At 40.7% G+C, this 15,949-nt stretch overlaps 1 protein-coding gene across 1 annotated transcript; it reads left to right on the forward strand.

The window, feature by feature from the left end:
* The first annotated feature begins 1,332 nt into the window (after positions 1 to 1,332).
* clta (clathrin, light chain A) lies at positions 1,333 to 14,463 on the forward strand. Its single transcript, XM_079500168.1, has 5 exons — positions 1,333 to 1,715; positions 3,857 to 3,885; positions 4,757 to 4,874; positions 5,114 to 5,225; positions 12,666 to 14,463. Exons 1-5 carry the CDS (start codon positions 1,520 to 1,522, stop codon positions 12,835 to 12,837), a joined length of 627 nt encoding a protein of 208 aa, XP_079356294.1. The 5' UTR covers positions 1,333 to 1,519; the 3' UTR covers positions 12,838 to 14,463.
* The last annotated feature ends 1,486 nt before the right edge of the window (positions 14,464 to 15,949 follow it).

Consider the following 15,949-nt stretch of genomic DNA (forward strand, 5'->3'; position numbering starts at 1 on the left):
AGGAGCGACAACTCCAATGTCTTTCCACTGCTATTACCAATACACTAAATGCTGACATTTATTGCACAAATCAGGCATATCTCACAGTTAAAGCAGCTGTGGTTACACAGACATGGGGAATATATTTGTGTTTTGATGCATTTCGTGTATAAATATAATGCATTCATTTGTTTAATTCAAATCCCATAGTGTGTGCAGCTAGTTGCATGAAGGGAGTCAGGTGAGTGCTTGTCACCTGAACCCTTTGAGACAGGCTGACCTGTTAATAATTAACTGCAATGGCATTGTTCTGCAACTGGTCAAGAAAGCCTACCTCTAGTTGTATAGGCCTACTGTATACTGGGCATGGGGCATTCTAACACAAACAAGCATTCTAACACGAAACAAATTGGGATGTGGGATAGTATTCTGTAAGCCAGGGGTTATTAAAAATGCCCAGAAACTCTTTTTAATAAAATATCCAAAAGGGAAACTGTCCTGGTTGTTGCCGGCTGTCAGCCTGCTGCTGACCCTGCAATACATCAATATTTCACCATTTTAATACATTTATACTTTGATGTATGTAAATGAGCTGCAACTGCAATTGTTAACATATCAGTCACAACAAACACATCCACAGTACAAACAGCCTTTGTATTTGTAGCTCAGCTGCTCATAGTAAATAGGCCCATCCCATATAAATAAGGAAATTGGCTTTCATTTCCATTCTACTTCTAGTTTCATTCTGAAAATAAATTAGTGCACTATTTAATGTTTAATTAGTCAGAGAATGCTATAGGCATACTGGCCAAGTAAAAATGCTATGGCGTGCATGTTTGTATTTTGCTATACAAACATTATTTTGCTATACAAAAAAACATTCTATCATTTGCTATGATAGAATCTGAACCATCAGCATAGACATGGCATTCAGAATCTTGCAGATCATGGGACTCGTGCGTGTTAAATTTCATTGGTCGTTTTGAAGGCTTTGAAGTGCTATTGGTTCACGGGGTTGTCAATCACCAGCCAATAGTGTCTGATTGGTCTTCATCCGTTTCCGCTTGATTCGTTTGTCTACACCAAGGATGCGTCAGTGACGTCACCCTAATGCGGAAGTACTCCAAAGCAGTGGTTCCCAAACTTTCAGAGTGAAATATGATAAATTATAAATACATAAATAAATAAAGTAAATCTTAATTCTAATTTGTATTTTATTTTATTTTTTTATTTCATTTTGCCTTTCTTTTTTACCCTGAATAATATAGGAAACATTTTTCGGGAAAAGGAAACAGTGTTTGTGACGTCACTGACCTAACCTTGGCAATACACCACTATTCCAGTGTTATCTCCGGTCGCTCTAGTGTCCACTCTCCTCCCCTCTGGATGTGTTGAGCTAATCGCCTCGGCTCGGTCAAGGCACGGATATACACCTGCAAGCTGCTTCACCCACTGTCCTCCTCCCCGGTCTATCGTTTCATATATCCCCGTGGCGTAGTAGTAGAATAGATCGACCGATCTTCCATTATTTATATTAGAAATGGACGACTTCGACATGCTCAGCGCCCCGGCAGCAGGTAACGGCGTCGGTGGCTCCGAGGATGTGGACCCCGCTGCAGCCTTCCTGGCCCAGCAGGAGAGCGAGATAGCGGGCATCGAGAACGACGAGGGCTTCAGCATCCTGGACGGAGGAGAGGTGCCCCAGTCCCTGGACCTGGCCGGGGGGGACGCCATGGGTGAGCAGAGGAGAGCACCTAGCCTAAAGAGGCTGAATATGGTAGAGATGCATTTTATCGATTGTGACATTTTCAATGTCAGAATCGATTAAATACATCTACGAGAGTCTACTCTAAATCTTAGGCTACACTCATACAGAGCACGGTCTGACTCTGAGCACCGTCAGCCAGTCAGGCCAGCAGCATAATAAATGCAACACAATCAATAACGAATAAAACAAACACCAGGCAAATCTCCTCGCCGAATAGAGCAAATCTATAAGCCCACAACGCGACGCATTGTGATGCGGTGTGAGCTTGTAGATCTGCCATCTTGGACAGGGGTTGCTTGCTAGGGGGCTCAAGTGGCGTTTTTTGATCGAGAAATTGACGCGACTATTAAACGATGCGTTTTTTTGTGTTTGTAATTTCATGATACGGCAGATACGTCATTTTGGTGTCAAGTTCAGCAAGGGTGGGGGGGGGGGGGGGTCAGACCGAATACACCACTCGAAAGGGTCGTGCCATCCATTCATCACGTACAATGTCGCTTGCCGACAAGAACTGAGTCCTGACCAACGCGACGCATCACCTTCTACATATGATCAGTTTCTTGTCGGCAAGCGACATTGTCGTGTGACATATCACACACGACCCTACGTTACTCTACTAAAATGTGTTTTATCAGACAACGTTGCTTAGAAACTGATAACACAGATGCCAGTGTGTGTGTGTGTTGTTGTCAGCCAGGTGAGCTTTGCTAGCCGTTAGCATGTTAGCCGAACGTGCTAACGTCAGCTAGCTCAGGGGTAAGCGATGATGAGGTTCATTCATGTCACAAAATGTAATAATAGTTAAATGAAATAGTTTCTCATTTAGCCGACCCCGTCTTTAAGAATCACCGAGCCGGCTAGTGGAGAGAGAACTGGTTGATTACCATATGTTTGGTACTACTAACACTGCCTGCATTTTAAAAGAATGAATGGGAGTCGGTCAAGGTAGCCTACTGTCATTCATTGATTTGACATGTATCAACCTGCTAACTGTCTGTGCTGGTGGATACCACATAGTCACAGTACATAGTCACTATAGTTAGCGACCTTTGGCCGCACTTTACTGTCACATCACAAGTTCACACCAGGTACTACATTGTACAAGAGAGAGTGGAATTAGAAGAGGTGGAATTATGTTTGCAAGGCTATAGCTTCCCATGAATTGCAGTTATATTTTAAATATAGAATAAGAGTTAGTTCTAGTCGATAGCTCTAATGCGCAAATTCATTAGAGCTATGGACTAGATAGACAGTACACCAGAGCTGTGTGTGTGTGTGTGTGTGTGTGTGTGTGTGTGTGTGTGCGCGCGCGCTGCAGGCTCTTGCGCAAATAAACAACTTAGAAATAACAAATGGCATCAAATGTGATATATGCATAAAATGTATGGCAGTGTATCCACAGTCTTCTATACATATGAGTGATTCCCAGATTCAAGGCATTTCCATTTAATCACGCTAAGCAGTGCACCTTCTAGGAAGTGTGAGTTACTTATTGCGCAACCATGTTGACCAGAAGTGCTGGCATGTCCTATTGTAATTCATGGGAAATTGTTAGATGGAGAAATTGTATGCATCAGTCACACAACCATCAGCCAATGTAACAATACACACAAACAATGAATACATAGGCCTGCATAATATGCAATATGAATAGACACTGTTATCATGACCACCAGAAACAACTGTCTGAATACAGTGTCTGTATTCAAACAGGAAACCTTCAAGATTAGTTTACTGTTTGTTTAAAAAGTCAATACATAAACATAGCATTTGTATCGTAGCTTTGGACATGTATGGGTCACTCGTATTAATGCCAGCCCGGTATTCTGGTGCACACTTACAAACGGTAGTTTGTACAGTAAATACAGTACCACAAGGAAATGAGTTGGGTTTCTCCCTTTTCAAAAAAGCCTTTTAAATTAGATATTATATAATATTTTTTAGTTTAAGTTGTGACATGTCGTATAACAAAGTGTCTGCATTGCCAGTGAAAACAAAATTTGTCATGACATCCCTGAAGTTAAAGTAGTAGTAATTTATTCACATGTGTTTTAAAAAGTGATGTGTGATGCTTTATGGATAATGAATACGGTTTTCCCTCCTTTCTAGATTCAGCTGTAAATGGAGAACTTCATGAGGTAATGCTTGGTTCCCTTGGATAACATTACTGTTCTCAACTGAGCAAAGTTCCTCACATGTGTGCTTACATTCCTTGCTAATTAAATGGCTCAGATTCTAAACTAATTCAGATTGTTTTCAGTAAGACGTTTCCATTGTATTTTTGTTATCCTTAAATCTTGCAACATTCACATGAAGGTGTAATACTTTGAATGTTGTAAATCTTTTTAAGTTCTAAATTGCTGACAGGATAGTAGGAGCAGTAGAAGGGAAAACAGATGCCAAGTCATCTCTCTGTAACAATTGACTTAAATCTCTGGCTGGTCAAACATCCTCCTTCCTGTGTTGTCATCCTTTCACTGTCCATCCTTTTGCACTGTCAGGGCTTTTCTAGAAGTTTAGTTTATACCAGGCTAGGCTTGCTTTATGTTGATATGGTAAAATACTTTTAGTATCAAATCTAAAGGAACTGCGACCTGGCGAGTTCAACTTTCATTTGGGGACTTTTTTTTTAATTTGCTTCAGGAAGTGGAGCCCTGTTTGAGTTACCAAGTGACTGGCTGATTAGAAACAACTGTTCTGTTCCATACAACTGTTCCAAAATGACTGAACTGTGTTCAGTCATTTTGGGGAGAATGACACCCTTCAAAAACAAATCAATTTAGAAACATTGTGCAAGCTGCAGAAGATACACAACCCATTGTTTCATTTGTCATTTATATAAGAAACTCGGGAGAGTTCATTAGTCAGGGAAAGCTATACTGTATGTATTTGAGTTTGAGAGAGAGAGTATTTTTGTATTGTTGAAGAGACACATTTTCTCTTGGTGTTAAGAGAAACCCTTGACTGTAATTTACTGAAATGCTGATCTGTTGTCTCTAATTTCGTTAGGCGAGCAACGGTCCATCAGATGCCTACGCAGCGATCTCCAGTGCTGACAGACTGCAGGCTGAACCAGAGAGCCTGCGCAAGTGGAGAGAGGAGCAGAGAGAGAGACTGGAGGCACTAGGTAAGCACTCCACATTAGACTTCTATAGGCAAACTGACAACTTGGAACACTTGTGTGATGAATCCCATAAGCCTCGTTGGTAAGCTTAGCTAGCCCACCAGCCACACGTTTCACGATTTTTCAAAAAATAAGCAGATCTACAAGCTTGTAGCGGGGCTTAATGGGTTAACCAACATCTCCAACCACCTCTTTTTCTTTTCTAACCAACCTCTCCTGTGACCCCCCCCCCCCCCCCCCAGATGCCAACTCCCGTCAGCAGGAGGCAGAGTGGAAGGAGAAGGCCAAAGTGGAGCTTGAAGAATGGCACACCAGACAGAACGAGCAGCTTGAGAAGACCAAAGTCAACAACAGGTACTGCCTTCACACTGACATACATAATTTACGGTATGTAACTGCACAGTGAAGGAGGAACACATAGCAAGTACAAAACAAATAACATGGTGAACAAGTTGGAGGGATTATGATTGATACAATTTGGCACAGGATAACTGAAAATAATTACAGAGACAAATAATATCAAAGCATTTGTTTTATTATTTGACATACTCATCACATTAATGTTTGGCCCTACTTAGCCTAGCTCAGACTCACCCTGGAGTGGGTATGTTTTAGGCACTCATTTAGTACCACTTTGACACCACTCAGCCCAATTCCTTGTAGTGGAAAAAAGAGGGGGGAAAAAATGTTTGTACTCTGTATATTTATGTATTGAAATGCCTTACTACTGTACTTGTCTACAAAATGCTTCAATGTAATATGACTGCATAAATTGTACCATGAATAATTTAAATAAAATATATTTAAAAAGTGGAAGGGGAAAAAAAACAAAAGAAATGGTGGCACAAGTAGGCAGTGTGGAGTGGTGTTAGTGGTGTGGAGTGGTGTTGTCAAATGTAGCACAACGCCACCAGAAAATGATCACAGTTGCATGAGAAAACTTGAAAGCATAATTGATCTGAAAACATTAGGACTACGTTTCTTGTGCTTCATAATTCAGTCTGTTTTTATTGTAACACCACACAAGGGTGGCTAATGGCACCATAATCATGCCCAAGCACTACTGCAGTACAAAAAAGTGATTTTAGGCACTCCTGAAGGGCATGTAAAGGTGAAACAATAGTCTATGAATGTTAGTATTATAATAGATTTGCATCATCCACAGTAGGTGGGTACTAGAGGTCAACTTGGCTCATTAGATATTTAATAAATATCATTGGATGTGAGTGCTGATTACGCACTTTAATATAAATGATTGTAAATAATGGCTTTGTTGACTGTTTGAGGGAGTGGTTTCACAATTATTTTTGCAGTCTCAGCTGTACATGCAGCTTTTGATTAGGAAAAGCATTTGTGGGCACTTAGCAAATACAGATTCCTGTCTTTTATGCATAGGTTTCAGTTATGTGAATTTCCATTAAGTAATTATAACATTCGCCAGACATATTTTAGCTTCCAGTTAGTGACCCTGTCATATATATATATATATATATATATATATATATATATATATATATATATATATATATATATATATATATATATACAGCCTTCACTGCTCCTTCCATACTTGGAAGAGATTGTGAAGCACCCCCATATGCGGTAACTGGAAGGCTCGCCCCAAAACACGCTCCCCACCATTTTGTCCGTGGACCACTCGCCCCCAGCGGTTCTTGTGTTTGTTTTACTGAGGATAAGTAAGGAATTGGTTAGGTTTTTTTGCTGCTTTAGTTGTCCTTGAGCTTAACACTTCCTCATTAGCTGTCGACCAAGGTCACTGGGAGGACAGAACAGTTAGAATGGGCATTTTGGATGTATAGTACTATTAGTACAACACTGACCTCCATCAATACCTGACACATTACATTCACACCATAACAACAAGGTTCGTCTGCTAAATGCCTAAATGATATTCTATTTTATTTAATCAGCGGTTTTTGAATGTATCCTTATTTGTGTATAGAGGGTGGTCTATGATGGAGGGCTACACTACACACAGATCTTACTGTACTGTAAATATCAAACATTTCAATTATATTTTGTAAGCCTATTTCCCCTACAAAACTATGTTTTTATTCTTCAAAACCCTACAATCGGTCAACTTCGAACACTTGATCCAGGTCTTGAAAATAACGGCAAGGGCTAGAATGCTCTACTGAATGGATTGATTGCTCCTTGGTTCACTACATGAGCCAACAGATACAAGAGGGAGACAGCCAGACACATGATGGCACAGGTCCACTTATTAATAATGTACCAGATCCTCAGTAACATACAGGATGTTATGTTGGAGATTGTGTTGACAAAAATACTCAAATGGGAAGGACTGACAACATTGATATGATTTATTTCTTAAAAAAACCAAACCAAAGATGATTTTAACGTATTAATCGCTTTTCTTCCCCCTCACATGTCAACTTCTGTCATTTCTCTCTGACCTTGCTCTAAATTGTCACAAGATATGTCTTTGTTTCTACTTTCTGAACATTCCTTTATTAATTCTAACTTCTTATCACCTGAGATAAAACATTTGAATAACTAGCGTTACCACATATCTTTTTTTTAAGAGGGCTAAGATGTTACCTAAGTCTGATGTGACACAAAAGTTTTATTCAGAAGTCAAAACTGCAATATTTAATAATACCCCCCAGAGAATGACAGAGCCATATAAGGAAAGAGCTGCTTTGCAGGGAGATATTAGCCAGGCTAACACAACTCTGGTCTGGGACTGCATCCAGAGTGTGGGAGGTCTTCTTTGATCTTGTTATCATATTACATAAAGAATGGACTTCCTTTGTTTTCCTACACTGGTAGGCTATCCCCATCTTGAAGCTAACAAATCATGATCTATGTATTGCCTCATGAAACCAATCCATAGTGCCACAAGTCATGTCATTCTTCTATTAACTAAAGTCTAATTCATACCTTGTCGCACGGCTGCTTCGTCTGACACAAAATGCTGTGTTTTCAACTGGAACAACTGCATTCCATTCAAACTATTAGAACAGAATATTGAAGAATAAATGGAGCCTACCCAGTACCCAGACCTAGCAGTACAGCTGGCTGACTGGGTACCATGCAGTTGGCATTAAGCCTGATATATATACTTAATCGTACACTGATGTCGTCTCATCACGGCGCATTGTTGTGTGCCGAAATGATGCATTATGCAGTAGCCAACTAGGGAAGTATAGCCTATGAACTCCAACATAAACCTTGATGCTTTGCATTAGTGTGTTATTAACTTGAAGATGAGATGTTGATCTTCCAAGAGATCATAATTTCTTTCACCGCAGTAAGACGCAGGACTGATGGAATAAGCTTCAGGAATTTACATTATACAATACGTGTAAACAAGTAGTATTAATTAAACTTCATAAAAAGATGTGAGCAAAGTGTTCTCATACAGTAGTAGAGACAGGATGCAGAATAGCAAAAAAGATGATTTTTATGTGCGGCTTAAACGTTTCACTATGTCGGCAGGGTAGATGCTCTGATAACCCCACTTTGTATTATCATGTTGACCTGTGTTGTCTTTCCTCCTCCTGTTCTTTTACCACTGTCTCTCTTCTCTCCTGCCTTCTCGCTGCTCTGTCATTCGCTGCTCTGGACGCTCTGGATGTTTGTCCAGGGTGCTGGACGAAGACTTCTACAAGCAGCCCTTCTCTGATCTCATTGGTTATGTGTATGTTGCTCCAACTAACATCCTCCTCCCTCCTGGTTTCCTTGTTTCCTTTATTTCTGCTATGTTCCACACTTCCTCATCCAACCTTTGACCCTTCATCTTCTCAGTGCCCAACCCCCACCCCTCCCCCGTGCTCAAAAATTCCTTTCCTCATCATGTTAATGAATTTGTATACTTTTAGTCCCTTACTTTGGTGTTGTTAATTGCGTGGATGCTTAACAAATCTCAAAAGGTGTCAGGTTTATTATTGTTGTTATTGGACTGCGCATACAGTATACGCATGTTAATTTTTTTTAATTTACATTTTGAATGGTTTCCTACAGCGAATGAATGCACGTCGCCACGTGTCCATGGACCCTGAGCTCCCCTGTTGCTCACTGATATTAGAATTCATTTTGATTCTCTTATTGCCGTGCCCACGTTGATTTGCTCCCACTTTGTTTTAATTTTCACGTCAAGCCAAATCCATTTCGCTCAACCATCAATGACCCTTTGTGTTTCTCTAACACTTACCCACTTGCCTGAATGTTAGTATGAACTGTCTCACAGAAACGATAGTTTATTTGTGGTTTAGTCTCACAACTGAATGAATTCACTTGACGAGTTACTGTGTTTTATGCTAATAGAACTTTGCCTGTAGGTCTTTTGGAAGCAATTGTGTATCCAGCTGGAGCCGATGTTTCCATCACTCAAGCCTAATTACTATTATACTAGTTGTCCACAAACGAGCGTTGTGAATTTGTAAATTGGCTATATCTGTGCAGGGCTGCGGGCACCATCTTAGACTGTAATGGGTTTCTTTTTGTGTAGTTGACAGATATGTATCTCTTGGGTAGTCGTGAATAGTATACAATGTGCAGTGTAGGCAATGTTCCTCGAGACCTACTTCCTTCCTCGGAATCTGTGTGCATTTTCCACACACACACACACACACACACACACACACACTTCCCTTTGCTTCTTCACTGATGTTGGGTAACGTAGTTACAGAACACATTTAAACATTGAATGAGAGGACTTATACTCTGCATAGCTTGACAATTTAAGGACATTAAACAAACAAGCAAGATAAACAATGTGCTGTTCTAAAAGATAACACTTGCTTGAAAAATATCCCCTCTCCAGTCCCATTTTCTTTTTCTCTGTATAGTGCCATTATGAAGCATTACGATGATTAAAATAATTAATAATAATAAAGAAAAATAACGTTTTTTTTAATGAGCATCGCTTACCGTTCCATGGATACACAAATGCTCCAACCTGTGTTTTGTGCTTTACATAGAATGTTAGCTGCTGTCTAGCTACTGCATTCCAACAGAATGACATGCTAATGTTGCCTATCTAGCAAGCGTAGCCTTAGCAATGGAGCCTTTAGTTTTGCCATTGGGTTCTATAAAAAAAAAACAATGTCTTGCAGGCACCAGGTGGCATTGTGGTGTTCACACAAAGTTATTTTGTTTGTTACTCAAAGTTTTAGTTTAATATATTACATTTTTTACCAAGGAAGAGACCGGAGTCTTTAAGAATAGAAGTCAGTTGATAACCACTTAAGCCCTATATCATTATTTGTACCATGAATAGAATAATGTTCGCCTATAAGGACATGCTCATAATGGGCACACCATCTTTAATGTGGTTAAGAATAAAATGTGTCTTTTCATTAGCATTTTATTTGGCTGTGCTAAGCACCAGATGTAGACCTAGTCAACTGAATTTACAAGCACCACCATGTTCATATACAGTATAATAATTCTTCTTAGTTTTTATGTTAAGGCCATTGCACACAGTCCAATTTGTTTTGCAACAAATAACTGACGGTCAATAACCTAATCCTAGTGCAACCTACTCCTAAATTGTCATCTGACCTGTCCTTTTCCAGTCTATCCAAATTCGATTCCTGCATTCTTTTCAGATGTGTGAAATCCGTATCGGACAAATAAAAATGTCATTGGACTCTCTGTGCAAGAGCCTTTAGTCTCACTCCTCACTGCAGCCTTAATTTGAGCTTTTTAGCAGTTTGATCCAGTGGCTCAAGGTCTCAATTAAAAATGTTATATTCAATGCAGAGCAGAATCTCTGACTTTGGTCCGTGTGACAAAAGAATGGCTCAGGGCGGTGTGCGTAGGAGTGTGCCCCGAGTCCTCTTACCCGACCAATGGCATCACACAAAAGGCTGCCCGCGCTAAGCACCTATTCACCAGTCTGCCGGAATATAGAACACTTCCGGGACGTGAAACAAAGCTATAGAAGAAAGACTTTGAATGAGATGTTGCTTTTGCATGCTGGCTTTTGTCATCTGCATTGAGCTCATTTTTGTTGTATTTCATTTCTCCCCCTCCCCGTTCTATCTCTTCTATATTCTGACTTGTGAAACTGATTCTCCCTGTTTTCTTTTCCTATGCACCTTAAAGCACACACATTAACCATCCTTGCTACCGCCTAGACCAGTTAAGTAAAAATATAAAACCCCAGAACGTCCAAAAACAAATCTCTATCCTTGTTAGGTGACGGTTAACGGTGTTGCCTGTATTAGATTAAGAACTAGTTACACAGATAGTTCGTGTTAGTTGTTTAGTTAAGTAGCATGTAGCTAGATCCACTGCCTAAGTACGAGCTGGTTGTAATCTTTCCCCTGTGATGTCGTGGTCCTGCTAGTAGTCCTGTGTGTATTTGTAGTTGGATGTGATCGTGAATGTTCATTGGCTTCTCATCCCCATCTTGCTGTGTGTATTGTGTATTATCAGTAGATGGGGTTTGGGATGAGGGGTGGACGTATATTATTATTGGATGCATTATTTATTATCTTAACGCTAGTTACTAGAAAATTAGTAGTCCATGGCAGTGGAATTGTTTTCTGTTATGGGTGGGGTAAAGTGTGAGATCACTCAGATCAGGTATGTTAACGCCATAATCTGTGGCTCGCATCTCAAAATGTTTTTGTCTTTGTGATTGTGGTACCCTTCCATTTAAATGAAAATCTACTTGTTTTTGTTTTCAGTTTTTCTTGTTTTCTTGTATTTTCATTTCGGGGGTGTATGTGTGTGCGTGTGGTAAGCCCTGTGTATTAAAAAGTCCTTTTGGTTTGGTAGTTTGGTTAAGAATACATTGGTTAGTCCCAAATCAAAGCGATAACATTTTAAATGTTTCCCCAGTCTTTGCTGCATTTCAAAACGGCCTGCTTCTTCAGCTGCAGCAAAATGCATGGCAAAGTAGGCTTTAGTAGTTTTGGGCTTGGTTAAAAAAAAAGAAGGGAGAAAAAAAGAAAAGAACTACAACAGAACTTGCCTCAGTTGGTCCTTTTCAAACGAGGACTAGTGTTCCAGGAGACCACATGGAACCTATGGGACCAAAGCAAGGGCAAGTTAAAGGTGTTGGGGCTCGACCCTCCCCCACAGTACTGAATTTTTTAACCAACCAAAACGCTTAATAATCCTATTTGTTTTCAAGTTTGATTTATTATCATTTGATTTGATTTGGTAGGAATGTCATGACTCCATCCCCCTGATTGTTGGCGAGAGACAGTCCAGCAGGTGACTGTCTGCTGTGGTGTGTAGAGGGCTGGGCGAGGGGGCATGCCACAGGGGATGAGTCTCATCTAGTTAGTGGATGGCTACAGATAGATGGATGTTTCTCTCTGTGTGGTCAGACTTTCGCCCTGAGGAAGACTCTGCTGAAGCAACAACACTGTGTCCTGCTCGCAGTGGCTGGCTGATCAATATTAAGTTCAACAGTAAAAGCTAATTTGATATAAAATAATTATAATATCAAAGTGCCGAATCTATGATCCATCTTTGCTTCAGTTGTAGATCCTCTAACGTTGAGGCTGTTGAAATAGTTTAAGCTCATTCGAGCGTATTATTGCCAAAACACACATCTATTTTATTACTTTTATTATCTTGGCTGGTATTTTGACCTCTTCTTGAGTATGACATAAGAGCAAAATGGCCATCGTGTGTGAATATGATCAGCTGGATGGTGGTTGGTGATCAGCAGATGACCCCCTCAGTGGTCTACATGTTTTATCTGTCTTTTTGCCATTTGCCCCTCCCTCCACTAATACCCTTTCTCCTCTCCCTTCCTCTCCTCCTCCTCCTCCTCCTCATGTTTAGGGCGGCCGAGGACGCCATGGTTTCAGACCTGGACGAGAACAACCCGGGGACGGAGTGGGAGCGCGTGGCGCGGCTCTGCGACTTCAACCCCAAGTCCAGCAAGCAGGCCAAAGACGTGTCGCGCATGCGCTCTGTGCTCATCTCACTGAAGCAGTCTCCGCTGGTCCGCTAGGCAGTGCTGTCATTCCATATCCTATGTATTCCTACATACCAACAGAGCCCCCCTTCCATCTACCCATCCACCTGCTGTCTGACATCTACAGACACAAGGGGGCCTCGACACGACAACTGTCTATATCCCATAACCATGTTCCTCCCTGTTCTGTGTCCTAGTGTAATGTTATGAGCTCCATTGTGTCTCCTTTTTCCTTGTACTGTAGAGAATAGCCTCAAAGCCCCAACTCTCCAGCTGTTGGTCCTCTGAATGTTTCGTGTTTTTGTTTGCACATCTTCCACAGACCATGAGACCAATTTGAACCCTGCAGCTCCTATAGGCTCTGTGTGTAACTGTAGTCCCACCCATGTTTCCAGAAGGTGGCAAATTCCCACCTTAAGTCCTACTTTGTTGTATGACAAATACAACACTACAACAGTATCTACAAGCTCACAACTCGCTGCGATGCGTTGTGAGCTTGTAGATCTGTTATTTACGCTGAAATGACATGCCGCGTTTAAAGTGGTATTATATGAGACGATATATGAGAAGATGCTGCTGCACCCTAGTCAGGCGAAGCTATGGGAAACGGAACCAGAAACTGGTAATGGCACCTTTGGGGAAACCCAGGACGATGGTTATACACACACTACAGAGCCTATTTCCCTCCCGTTTTAACATTCTGTCGTAGCCACAGGCCCCTAGTGTTAGAGATATGTGGGTCTGAGCTTTTGTGTGTTTACTGCGTTAGCATGTCAGAGGATAAGAGTGGAGAGTTGGGACACTATAAAGGGAAGCCTTGATGATGGTTTTAATGCTAGGTGATTCCCTGGAACGACACTGCAAAAACTCCTCGTTGTTGAGCGCTATCACTACCAAGATACTGTGCTCTCACCTTTCACCCCCCTCTCCAGTGGTTCTCAAACTCTTTTCATTTCAAGGACCTCCATAAGTCTTGAGTGTACGAATTCGTACACTCAGAGTTACAGACCTGTAAAGGTCCATTTTGTAACACACTCAAGGAACCCTGAGGGTCCCTTTACCTTTTTGAGAACCATTGCTTTATACTGACCAATGAGCATCCGTTGATGTAACTGGTTGTACCCTGCCTCATCTTCTCCCAACCCTTCATCGCCTCATCTATTTTTGTTCAACAAATCAAAAATAGACGCACTCATTTTTATTTTCCATTGCCGTTTCTTTTTACGGACCAAATTATGAAACACAAATAATCCCAAGTTTAGTGAGTGTACTTTGAACCGTGTAAAGCCAACTTGTGGCGTATAATAGTGTTAAAGCTTTCAATCTATGCATTTCCTTGAAAAAACCTCCCACTACCGTTATCGGTCAGGAAGTGAACAAAAGTCCAGACATTACAATTAATGTGACCTTTAATGTGACCTTGTTTGTATGTGTGTTTAAACAATGATTTGTGTGTGTGTGTGTGTGTACTCTATATGCGTGTACCTATGTACATATACAGAGGGCAATATATATATATACAGTATACAAAACAATACACGTTTATGTCATGAGGATTAGACAAATTGTGGTCTTAAAGAGAACTAGCTGTTAGCCAACTGTTGCTTGCTCGTGCGTGTTCATTGTCCATTTGATTTAATTGATATCAGTAAAAAGTGAAAACTTGAATTCGTGTCATTTGTATCACACCATAATGCATGATTGGGGTTTTACCGACGGCCATTGAAGGCGATACGACTGGATAAATAATACTGAACTATTGTACATCTGTCTCCTGTATTACTGCTATCATTCCAATCCAACCTTCAAACCCTTCTGAAATTACATATGTTGATCCTTCCTCAGTTCCCCACCCGTCCTTTCTCTTCGATGTCTCCCTTTTGACCTGTCCATTCAAACTCTAGATGGGTCCACCCCTAAGTCATTAGCGCACCCGGCAAAACCTAGAGTTCTCAAAAAAAAATAAGGGTAAGGCCCGGTCCTAACTGGGCTGGCCCAAGGCCCCGTCTGGCCTTACTAATTATCACACAGTTTACGCCCTAGCCGGCCGAAAGCGTCAATTTAAAAAAGTAAATGACTGTCCTTATATGGGCATTCCCATTGTTTCAGCGCGACCTTACCCTTCTGTTGAGGTCGCTTCTCGCCTTCTTTACTTACTGGTTTGATAGCATAGTGTCAATCTTTCAACCAAACAAACCAACCGTGATGAACTGATTCACATTTCAGAAAAGAATAGGATGCAGAACACAAGGATGTTATCAAGACTTTATTAAACATATTTACACAAATAAGCGAATGTAACAAAATGATTAGGAATCGGTGACGTACTGTAGGGAAGTGAATTAAGAACCAATTGGATGATAAATCTTACAAACAGAAGCCAGGAGCACATGGGGGAGCACACTGTACATAAGGGGAGAGTACATAACAAGTATGAATGAATGTTCATTGTAATGTACGGCGGTCATACATGTCACCATTAGACTATTCTGATCCATAGAAGCTGGTTGGAGGCTCTGATAGATGGAATGTGGACCTGTGGTCTGACAGATGTAGAGGAGGGGAAGGAGAAAGTTCATTAGTCAAGTATACGTGTGCACACTATCCTAAATTAGTCCTATGCATTAAACCGTCTTAACTGTATGCAGTGGGAAGCTGTTGATCAACATCCAGGGAGGAGTTCCCAGAGACTGAGACATTTGACCAAGACTGAGCAGCGAACAGCAATTTTCACTATTCTTTTAAATCTAATGCAAGCATTTGACATTTTCTCCTGAAATACAATTAATGATAGCTTTTCATAATCGATTAGTTCAATTAGCTGTTGCACCCCTACTATAATGCAAAGACACAAAGGTTACACTGTACACAAGAACAATGAAAATCATAAGAAAACTCATAATACTCTTCAGTGGGGTTCCTGGACACTAAAGAATATATGCAAAACATGTTCATCTAACCGATAATATAAATGAAACGTATTTAGATTCACTTAATTTGTCACTTAAAAACCTCAGCACATAGTATAAAGTGCATAGTGTTATTGTGTCCTCTTTACTGTTGAGTCAGGTGAAATAATTCAGTGTGATTCCAAAGGTAATGTAGCTGCTACATGTGTGAGTGTGCGTTTGTGTGTGCATGTGCATAT

This window comes from Electrona antarctica (assembly GCF_951216825.1).
Source record: "Electrona antarctica genome assembly, chromosome: 4".
Lineage (NCBI taxonomy): Eukaryota > Metazoa > Chordata > Actinopteri > Myctophiformes > Myctophidae > Electrona > Electrona antarctica.

Coding starts and splice junctions, on each gene's coding strand:
- clta (XM_079500168.1), top strand. CDS start 1,520: ATGGACGACTTCGACATGCTCAGCGCCCCGGCAGCAGGTAACGGCGTC. Junction 3,886..4,756: donor TAAATGGAGAACTTCATGAG/GTAATGCTTGGT, acceptor TAATTTCGTTAG/GCGAGCAACGGTCCATCAGA. Junction 5,226..12,665: donor AAGACCAAAGTCAACAACAG/GTACTGCCTTCA, acceptor CCTCATGTTTAG/GGCGGCCGAGGACGCCATGG.